Below are 11,024 nucleotides of genomic sequence, written 5' to 3'. Positions count from 1 at the left end.
ACCCTCGACAGAGTGTCTAGGACTTTCCCGGGTCGAGAAACAAAGCCCTGAACATAGCTTTTTCACCCATTTTCACAAAAAACCCTAAGTCCAAACTCAAAAATCCATCTCACAGAAATTTTACCAGGCGAATCGGCGTCGTCCGAAACGCCTAGAAAACTTGTTCCCTGGTGACAAAATTTCGGACCCCATACTGAACGACGGACAGGACTTGGTCAATAATTTGGACCAAATTTTTGACCTCGCCCGATCTTCACCAAATTCGCACCACGCGTAGAGCGTGCCGAGCCTAAGACGTTAAGGCGTACGCCGGTCGCGCATTCCTGACCGATCGTTTTGACCTCGCCCGATCTTCACCAAATTCGCACCACGCGTAGAGCGTGCCGAGACGAAGACGACGGCGCGGGTCCCACCCTCCTAGCTCGTTCCTGTGCCGAGATAGAGGCCTGACACTTGCGTGTAAATAGTCTGCCAATGGACGAATAATGGGTTCGTGTCAGTTTTTCCCTTTAGGGCCTCTGGGATTTCGACCGCATTACCGCGACACGGACGAAGCGCGGAGAGCGTCGAGGTAACTTGCGGCGCGTTCGACACGTACACGAACGCACGTTTGTCGTACGTGCGCACAAGTGACCTCGGGCAGTAATGCGGTCGAAATCGCTGAGGCTCTAAAGGAAAAAACTGACATAAACCCATTATTCGTCCATTGGCAGACTATTTTACACGCACGTTTCTATCTCGGCACAGGAACGAGCTAGGAACGCGGGACACGCGCTCCTGTCTTAGTCTCGGCACCCTCTACGCGTGGTGCGAATTTGGTGAAGATCGGACAAGGTCGAAAAAATTGGTCAAAAAATGACGTAAGGGGTAGGCCTGTCGTTTTTTTTGACCAAATTTTCGACCTCGTCCGATCTTCACCAAACTCGCACCACGCGTAGAGGGTGCCGAGACTAAGACAGGAGCGCAGGTCCCACCCTCCTAGCTCGTTCCTGTGCCGAGATAGAGGCCTGACACTTGCGTGTAAATAGTGGGCCAATGGACACATAATGGGGTCGTGTCAGTTTTTTCCTTTAGAGCCTCGGCGATTTCGACCGCATTCCCGCGTCACGGACGACGCGCGGAGAGCGTCGAGGTAACTTACGCGCACGTACGACACGTACACGAACCCGTTATTTATTTTTGAATGGAATCGGTGACACGTGTCAGGGCCGTAACTCCGCCCCGTAACGAGTCACCGCCCCGAGACGCACGTTTCCGCGCACGGCCCGACCCCCTCATCACGCGTGAGCGATTTGAGCTAAATCCGGCAACGTTGAAAATTTCGTCCAAAAAAAGGACGTACGGGGTACCCGTGTGGGTTTTTTGGGACGGGTTTTTCGCCCTCGCCGGGTCTTCGCCGATTTCGCACCGCGCGTCGACCGTGCCGAGACTAAGACGAGTGCGCGGGTCCCGCCTTCCTAGCGCGTTCCTGTGCCGAGATAGAGGCCTGACACGTGTCAGCGATTCAATTCAATCGTAAATAGTGCGTTCGTGTACGTGTCGTGGGCGCGCGAGGGTTACCTCGCCGCTCTCCGCGCGTCGTCCGTGTCGCGGTAATGCGGTCGAAATCAGCGAGGCTCTAAAGGGGAAAAAATGACACGGACCCATTATTCGTCCAATGGCAGACTATTGAATGCACAAATACATGGAAACTGTCAGTGATGTAAATATGCCCCGTAACGTCGTAGAGACATGTTGGCGGTGTCACTTCCAAAGACATAACTCGTTTTTCCTCATATTCAAATGCCAATAGCTCCGCCCACGAAAGTGACACGCCCTCGTGCTTGGCCCTGTTGGAAAGTACTGTTCCAGGGCTTTCCAACGAACCCAAGATCAACTGTCTCCGACCTTGTTCGGCTGAGAAAAAGAGCACTAAACTTTAGCCTATTTCACATGTTTAAAAAAAATTAAAAAACACCAAGTCCAAGCATTTTTTTACACATATTCAAATGACCTCAGCTCCGCCCCTGATTAGGTTACTAGACCCTCAACCTTGGGCTCGTTGGAAAGGGCTAGTCCGGGCCTTTCCAAAGCAGTCCCTCACTCGAGTGTCTACGACCTTCCTGGGCCGAGAAATAGAGCCGTGAATATAAGCATTATTCATACATTTTCAAAAATGAAAAGCTATATCTCGGCGAAGGAACGTCGTAGAGACTCGGGGCTGGTGTCGTTGGAAAGCTCTCCCTGCCCCCTTTAAAACGCACCCACGCCCGAGTCTCTAGGACCTCCCCTTCCGGAGATATAAAAAATGAGTTATTATATTCAAATTCCCCTAGCTCCGCCCCAGAGAGGGTCACACCCTCGACCTTGGGCTCGTTGGAAAGGTCTAGTCCGGACCTTTCCAACGCACCCTCCACCGAGCGTCTACGACCTTCCCAGGTCGAGAAAAAGAGCCCTAAACTTTAGCATTTTTCACATTTTTTCAAACGCAGAAACGATTGAGGTCAAACTCAAAAAGAGCCTATTTTGAACATTTTTCCAAAAAACAAAACAAAAAAACCAGTTCAGAAATGCATCCGTTTACGTTGTTAAACTGTGAAATTGCACGTTACTTTACCATGCAATTGAATACGTACCAGTTCTCAGTTGTTAAACAGTGTTATTGCATGTTATTTACCATGCAATTAAAAACGTACCAGTTCTCAGTGACAATGATATTGCATGTTATTTACCATGCAATTAAAAATATAAAGGAACAACCAAACACATGATTAAAACACATATAAAAACTTTATTGAACACACATTGATAAACACTTAAACAATTAAAAATTTTTAGATATCCTCCAGTGAGGGGTACTGCGGCCCTGAAACGAAAGAAAGATTCAAATTAATTAAATGATTTCCTTTAACGGTAACATAATTAAAGGCACAGCATGATACATACCTTGGAGCGTATCCCCCCACTGGAGAGGATCCATGGAATTGTCCTCTGTAAAACAAATCATTCAATCATTCTTGCTGTCCGAGCGAGATAATGCAGAATCGCTAGCAGATTTAAGACCTACCAAGCATCTCCATGAAACTCATGGACACTAGGTCCATTTGAAATGGCTCCACTTCATTTACCCCCACACTGGCCTCGACCCCATCTCCAATGGTCACTGTAATGAAATAAAAAACAAACATTTGATTTCCGTATCAGAAGGAAAGGCAAAAGGCCATTCGGGGCGATGAATTGAGACCTACTTAGAAAGGCATCAAAGGAGAAGCCAGTGTGAGGGTCGCTGCTCGCAGGAATGACGGGCGGGCAGACGGGCGGGCAGACGGGCGGGCAGACCGGCGGGCAGACCGGCGGGCAGGCCTCACTCTGCGTCTCAGGATCGTCTGAAACGACACATAAATGTATATAGTTGATTAGCTTAACTTGCTGTGTCTTGAAAGACAACGGAGCAAAGTTCAGACATAGTACACCTACCAGAGGGTTCATCAAGTGTCACGAGAGGCACCTCCGGGTTGCTGGCCTCAAGCTCACGGAGCCTCTCCATGGTGATCTCCCACTGGAAATGCCGGACAGTCCTCTTGAGCTCCTTGTCCTAGGAGACGAAACGTGTTTAAAACCGGTTCGTAGAGATTTACTAGCTATCGACATGTTGACAAAGAAAGTTTAACGGTCGACACTCACCGACAGATCCTTGTGGGAGTTTGCGAAGTGTGGCCGGATGTATTTGACCGACCGGCCACACAACGGGCACGGCCGGAAAGGCTCCGTGACCTTCCTCAGGGAAAAGCTGACCCAAAGGTGCCTTTCCCTGAGGTTAAGGATGCCATGGGATACCCGGAGGTGTTGCCTCATGTTGGCCCGGGGTTTGTGACAAAAGGGGCACTTCACAGGAGCCATGTTTCTGAAACGACACACAAGAAAGAGGACATGAATAACAAATAACAGACTTTAATAGAGCCAAACGTATGCGTAATGCAACCGGCACCAAGATATTACAGCATATTGATGAGAAAAGCACAGGTCAGAGGTTACAGTAGCACTACAAGGCCTGCTTGTTGCATTAAAACAATGTAAACACGAGTCTCAGACAGTAAACTTTAATGTAAAGTGACATTGATAGAGCTAAACGTGTGCATAATGCAACCGGCACCAAGATATAACAGCATATTGATGAGAAAAGCACAGGTCAGAGTTTACAGTAGCACTACAAGGCCTGCTTTTTGCATTAAAACAATGTAAACACGAGTCTCAGACAGTAAACTTTAATGTAAAGTGACATTGATAGAGCTAAACGTGTGCATAATGCAACCGGCACCAAGACATAACAGCATATTGATGAGAAAAGCACAGGTCAGAGTTTACAGTAGCACTACAAGGCCTGCTTTTTGCATTAAAACAATGTAAACACGAGTCTCAGACAGTAAACTTTAATGTAAAGTGACATTGATAGAGCTAAACGTGTGCATAATGCAACGGGCACCAAGAAATTACTGTTTTTTCCATAAGACGAGCATAGGTCAGAGGTTAAATCAATCAATCAACTCATGTTTAATGCAATAGGTAGGCCCTGGTATTAAAAGGTGCGTCACAGACGCTGGACTGTGACTTTACGTGACGTTAAACAGATAATTACTTAATAAATCACTATCTACGCATTAACGAGACATGTCGGCTCTCGTATTACAACTTTGCACATATCCAATTAAAAAAAAAATCAATTGACACAATCACTTGTTAAAAGTTTCAAATCGTCAAATCAAAACATAATTAAACTTACTCATTAAATCGATCATCTGTTGATATATGAGTCATTAATCAGCTGTAGTCAATTTATATATAGGGATTTCCGAAATTCCCGTCAAGTCCTACGTAGAGAGTACAGTAGCCAATGGGATTCGTTTACCTTTTGAAGTCGTTGTTTTATTTTTACTTGTTTTTCTCAAACTAATAAAGTTAATTTACATCATTCGAGATCAACGTTACGTTTCATTAAGTTGTCTTTGTGTTGAAATTAATTGTTCACAGGCGCTGTTCACTTCCTGGTTTGTGTTTACATATTTATAAACGATGTAATAATTTTTTTATTTAATTTTGACCTTATTCCGTTTAGTTTCTCGTGACGTTACGACGTTTAGATCATAATTTAAGTTACGTTTATCATTAATTATTTACTCGGCGGCGGTTACTTCCGGGTTTGAGTTTACGTGTTTATAAACGTAATAATAATTATTTAATTCTATTTTGACCTTATTTCATCTAGTTTCTCGTTACCTTACGCTGTTTCGATCACGTTTTAAGTTACGTTTATAGTTTATTAATTTCTAGGGCCGTTCACTTCCGGTTTTCAGTTTCGCTCTGTTTTAACTTTATTCTATCCAATATTTTGACCTTATTTATTTTCCTTTGGCCAAACGATGATTCCCTTTCGCTAGAGATTAATGTTTAAGTTTTATCTATTTGTTTTAAGTGTTTTTAATAAATTGTTTTAATAAATTGTTTAATAATTGTTTCATGTTAGTTATTATTTGTTAATTCCTTTGGATTCTCTTTGCTAACGATTGTATTAATTAATAAAAAATGCTGGTATTCGAATAAAGCTATTTTACTTAAGTGTTGTTTGATTACTTGGAATTTATTGTTGTCAAAACCAGAAATGAAGACAAGTCAGTCATTTATCAGAAGAACATTTATTTATAAAAAAAACACACAACACAATGAACACATTTAAATGACACGCAAACACAGAACATTTGAACATTTGAACAACTTTGAACATTTTAACATATTCTACTTTCGGGCCTTATCCAAGGCCCGCCTCAGGTTCGCCCGTGCCCGACTGGCACGGGCGACGCCCGAGACCCTGCATATTTTATTTCGGCTCAACGGGCTCAGGGTGGGCTTGACCGGCGTCAGCACCACCACCGGTCTCTTGGCGGCCCTCTTGGGCCGGCTCAGTAGGCCCAGCGGCGGTGCGGCCTGCTCCGGTTCCGCCTGCCCGGGGTCGGCCTGCTCGGGGTCGGCCTGCTCGGGGTCGTGGACCGCCGGCGAAGCCGGTTCCGCGGAGGGGGCGGAGAGTTCGCTGGGCGTCCGAACCGGGGACGCCCCGACGGAGGACGAGGAGGAGGAGTCCGGGCTCTCTTCTTTTTCCCCCGGGTACTTTTCCAAGCTCTGAAACACAAGAAGGAGAAAGAAATTAGCATCGACGCAAGCCAAACGCGGTCGCTTAAGAGCTACGAAGGAAACTCACAGGGGGAGAGTCGAGGCTGGACACCCCGGACTCCTGAAACGGCACCGCCTCGCTTTCCTCCTCCGGACTGGAGGTGGGCGGCGAGGAGGGCGGGGACTCGTCCCTCCGTCTTTTGGGGGCTCCCCGGCCGTGCTTTGTCTTGCGCTTTCTCTTGCCCTGCCCCTCTTCCTCGGCGGCCGGCTTCGCTGGCGAGACCTCCTCCCCCACCAACGCCCCCTCGAAGAGCCGACGGTGCTCCACGGCCTGCCGGACGTTCAGGTTCATGGCGTAGAACCGGTCGGCCGTGGAGGTGTCGTGGCACATGAACTTCGACACTTTCTCCCGGTCGGCCTTCGAGTGGGTGTTACGGGCCTGCGAAAGAGAGAAGAACACAAAGGGTCAGTCGCGAGCGTACGTACAAACGAAATCTGACGATATCACGGGTGTCCGGCGCTTACGTGGGTGGCGATGGAGGTCCTCACGTCCATGAACGTGGGTTTCCCCGGCAGGCCCATCGACACCCAAGCCCCCTGAAAGTAGTTATTCAGGTTCTTACAGGGGTTGGGTGTCGATGTGTAAAAAAACAAGCGGGCGTCCGGCCCGCCGACCAGCCGGTCGCGCAGCGCCAGGAACCGCCGAAACCATCCGTACTCCTCGGCGGTCAGGGACAGCTGCGCCGGGCCGAACGCCCGGTTCGTCTTGTGTAGAGAGATCTGCGAGAGAGAAAAGAGAGAGAGAGTTAGGTCGTGCCGGGCGCGACGATTTCCTATCTACGCTCGGGGGTAAAACGCTTACGTTTATGAGGTAGTCCCCCGTGCTAGGCGACTTGACGGCCCCCTCCACCTCCCGGATGGTGAGGTTCTGGAAAACCCCCAGCCGGTGCCCGTAAATGGAGGCGTAGTAGGCCGTCAAGTAGCCATAGAACAGGAACTGTGTTTTCTGCTGGAGGTCGTTCTCGAGCTGGTCTGTGGATACAAGAGCACACCTGAGTAAAACAGAGACACGAAACCGGACACAATGGCAAAACCGACAGCGACTTCGACCTACCCAGGACCTCCGGTATGCGTTTTTTGGCCTCCGAGAGGCATTGACGGAGCACCGCCTTGGGGATGACGCGGCCCTCTTTGGCCTGCTTCACCCCAATTTGGTGCATGACAACACCTCTACGGAGGCCCTTCAGCAGGGCCCTGACCTCCCGCCTGATCCCCAGCATGGATTTCTTGGACAGGCGGGAGGTCGGCGGAGGGGTCTCGTGGATGTAATCGAGGAACTGGGCCACGTTGTTCAAGTAGTGGTTCAAGGTGGTCTCGGTCATTTTGGACGCCCTGAGATTTGTCACCCACCTGCGGACACACACAAAGAGAAACGAGAGTTAACAGCGCCCCGCCGGCGTCAAAACGACAGCAGAAAGACAACAAGGACCGAAACTTACGTCCTCATCCTCTCAGGGTCGTCCATGAACCGCAACGTGGCCAGCCTGCTCTTCCCCTCCGCCATGTAGGCCACGAAGGCCCTGATGCGGAAGATTTTACTCGTCACGTTGTCCCTCAGCTTCCGGCTGGGTTCCGGCCCCTCGTGATGCCTCCTGAACTCCGCCAGGAGCTTGTCTAGAGAGAGAGAGAGAGAGAGAGAGAGAGGGAGATAAACATTAGCATTATAGACTATCGACAGTAGGAGGTCGCTGGGAATAAAGACCGCTACTCACTAAGGGCGACCACGTGGTCCGGAAACTGAGGGCCGCTCGACTCTTCCGCCTCCTCCTCCTCGGGCAGCGGGGGTGGCGTGACGGGACCAGCTTCCACCTCCGGAGGAGAGTCTCCGGTGGCCTCCGGTGGTGCCTCCTCCCGGTCCGGAGACACCGGAGCCTCCAGAGCGCCGAGGAGCTTGCCCGTCACCCTCCGGACTTCCTGAGCCGGCCTCGCCGTCTGCCGACGAAGAAGTTTTTTGTAGCGCCTCGTGAGCTCGGCCAAGGAAAACGTGAGGGCGTCGACCTGATCATTCAGGTCGGCGTTGGTCGCCCTCAGCCTGTCGCGAGCCCGCGCACAGGCCTCGGAGCCGCAGTCCTGCGGCTCCGCGTCTTCCTCGGCGGCGGCGGCGGCCGAGGTGCCTTCCCCGGCCTGCTCTCCTTCCCCCCGCAGGTCGAGGGAAGACACCATCGGCACCGCCGGGTTCGTGGCTCTCAGTCTCGCCAACTCCGACAATATCTTCTGCCGCTTGCTCTCGGCAAAGGCGACCCGGCGTGCCTTTGCCGAGAGCTCGGAGTGGGAGAAGAGGTGGCGATCCATTCTCGACACCTCCTTCTGGCATCCCGGCACGGGGCAACGTCCCTGACGGACGTTGACCCGGCCGGACTCGAGCGCCAGAAGGAGGCGTCTCTCTTCCAGATTTACGACACGGTGCAGCACCTTCAGGTGCTGGCTGAGTTGAGCGTAGTCTCTTTCACACAAAGGACACTTTGAATACATAATGACTGAGCATAGGAAATAGAAGAATGGGGAGGTATCTTGAGCTGTAAGCTTATATACTCCTTGCGAAGGGGGCGGAGCACTGGCTCACCGGAACCTCCCGTATTTCACTTTTCTATCTATTCTCCGGCTTTTTTAGATAGAAAAGTGAAACGGATTGACTTTCGTGTATATTTGACTTTTTAGACCCGAAAGTCAATTGTTTCACCTTTCCTGCTATTTCAGACCCTGGATGTCACGAGCTGCCCGACTCGACTTAAGACTCTCCTGGGGTGCAGCCCCTTGGAAACAATTTAAGTAAAAACACAAAAATACTATATCGGCCCAGGAATGTCGTAGAGACGTCTCCTGGGATGGAGCCCTTTGGAAACAATTAAAGAAAAAACAAAGAAAAAATTATCTCGGCCCAAGAAAGTCGTAGAGAGGTGGGGTCGGTGTCGTCGGAAAGGTCTCGTCGCCCCCTTTAAAACGATCCGACCCCCGAGTCTCTGGGACCTTCCCTTCCAAAGATATAACGAATTTGTCCTCGTATTCAAATGCCCCTAGCTCCGTCCCCGAACGTCGGCTAGACTCGAGGGTAGGCTCGTTCGAAAGGTCTCACCTTCACCTTCTCAACGACACCGGCCACGAGTCTCTGGGACACTGCGTTCAGGAGAAAAAAACACATTTATCCTCCCATTCAAATGCCCCTAGCTCCGCCCCCGAGAAGGCCACGCCCTCGACCTTGGGTTCGCCGGAAAGGCCTAGTCCAGGGCTTTCCAACGAACCCTCGTTCGAGTCTCCCAGACCTTCCCAGGCCGAGAAAAATAGCCCCAAACTTTGAGCCCCTTCTCTGGCAAAAACAATTGAGGCAGACCTGTTAAAGGCCCCCTATAATGCGATTTAAGAAAAAAAAAAAAAACTTTTCGGCCCAGAAATGTCGTAGAGACGTGTGGGTGGTTTTGTGGGCGTGGTGTCGTCGCCCCCTTCAAAACGATCCGACCCCCAAGTCTCTAGGACCTCCCCGTCCAAAAATATAACGATTTTCCCTCGTATTCAAATGCCCCTAGCTCCGCCCCTGAATGGGTCACACCCTCAACCCTGAGCTCTTTGGAAAGGCCTGGTCCGGGGCTTTCCAACGAACCCAAGGTCAACTGTCTCCGACCTTGTTCGGCTGAGAAAAAGAGCACTAAACTTTAGCCTATTTCACATGTTTAAAAAAAATTAAAAAACACTAAGTCCAAGCTTTTTTTACACATATTCAAATGACCTCAGCTCCGCCCCTGATTAGGCTACACCCTCAACCTTAGGCTCGTTGGAAAGGGCTAGTCCGGGCCTTTCCAAAGAGTCCTCACTGGAGCGTCTACGACCTTCCTGGGCCGAGAAATAGAGCCCTAAACATGAGTTTTGTCACATAATTTCGATATTCAAACGACCGTAGCTCCGCCCCTGATTAGACTAGGCCCTCGACCTTAGACTCGTTGGAAAGAGCAGGTCCGGGCCTTTCCAACGAACCCTCACACGAGTGTCTACGACCTTCTTGGCCCGAGAAATAGAGCCGCGAGTATGAGCCTTTTTCGTACTTTTTCAAAAATTTAAAAACGATATCTCGGCGAGGGAACGTCGTAGAGACTCGGGGCTGGTGTCGGTCGAAAGCTCTCGTCGAGCCCTTCAAAACGACTCCGACCCCAAGTCTCTAGGACCTCCCCTTCTGGAGATATGAAAAATTAGGTTTTATTTTCAAATGCCCCTAGCTCCGCCCCAAAGAGTGCCACGCCCTCGAGCTTGGGCTCGTTGGAAAGGGCTTTCCTCCACCTTTCCAACGCCCCCACCCCTATGTCTCTCGGCCAATGAGTGTCGTAGAGACTCGGGGGTGGTGTCATTTAAAAGGTCTCGACGCCCCCTCCGACAAGCCCCCACCCCCAAGTCTCTATGCCCCCCCCTTTCGGAAAAACCAATGTTTTCAAAACGTCTTTTCAAAAGCGCATAGCTCCGCCCACCAAAATGTCACGCCCTCGACCTCGAACTCTTTGGAAAGGCCTAGTCCGGGCCTTTCCAACGAGCCCTCACTCGAGTCTCTACGACCTTCCTGGGACGAGAAATAAAGCCCTAAACTTGAGTTTTTTCACTTATTTTCAATATTCGACTGGCCCTAGCTCCGCCCGGGAAAGAGTTACGCCCATTTACTCGGACTCTTTGGAAAGGCCTTTCCAATGAACCCAGACTCGAGTCTCTACGACCTTCCTAGGCCGAGTAAACGAGCTCTGAAAACAAGCGTTTTTCATAATTTTTCAAAAATCAAAAACTATATCTCGACGAGGGAACGTCGTAGAGACTCGAGGCTGGTGTCGTTCGAAAGGTCTCTCCGAGAC

The 11,024-nt window shown here is 50.1% G+C and overlaps 2 protein-coding genes across 2 annotated transcripts; both read right to left on the bottom strand.

Moving 5' to 3' along the window:
- Positions 1-3,509: 3,509 nt before the first annotated feature.
- On the bottom strand, positions 3,510-6,945 carry LOC141350306 (uncharacterized). The gene is made up of 5 exons (XM_073855406.1): positions 6,667-6,945; positions 6,230-6,580; positions 5,774-6,150; positions 3,664-3,883; positions 3,510-3,620 (listed from the first exon to the last, which is right to left on the bottom strand). The coding sequence occupies exons 1-5, from the start codon at positions 6,721-6,723 to the stop codon at positions 3,510-3,512; spliced, it is 1,116 nt and encodes a 371-aa protein (XP_073711507.1). The 5' UTR covers positions 6,724-6,945.
- LOC129447499 (uncharacterized) lies at positions 6,787-10,483 on the bottom strand. The gene is made up of 4 exons (XM_073855435.1): positions 7,914-10,483; positions 7,641-7,815; positions 7,004-7,551; positions 6,787-6,921 (listed from the first exon to the last, which is right to left on the bottom strand). The coding sequence occupies exons 1-3, from the start codon at positions 8,671-8,673 to the stop codon at positions 7,026-7,028; spliced, it is 1,461 nt and encodes a 486-aa protein (XP_073711536.1). The 5' UTR covers positions 8,674-10,483; the 3' UTR covers positions 6,787-6,921; positions 7,004-7,025.
- Between the last annotated feature and the right edge of the window lie 541 nt (positions 10,484-11,024).

This window comes from Misgurnus anguillicaudatus, chromosome 18 (genome assembly GCF_027580225.2).
Source record: "Misgurnus anguillicaudatus chromosome 18, ASM2758022v2, whole genome shotgun sequence".
NCBI classification, from domain to species: Eukaryota; Metazoa; Chordata; class Actinopteri; order Cypriniformes; family Cobitidae; genus Misgurnus; species Misgurnus anguillicaudatus.
The sequence above is the reverse complement of the archived record's forward strand: the minus strand, read 5'-3'. Positions and strand labels throughout refer to the sequence as shown.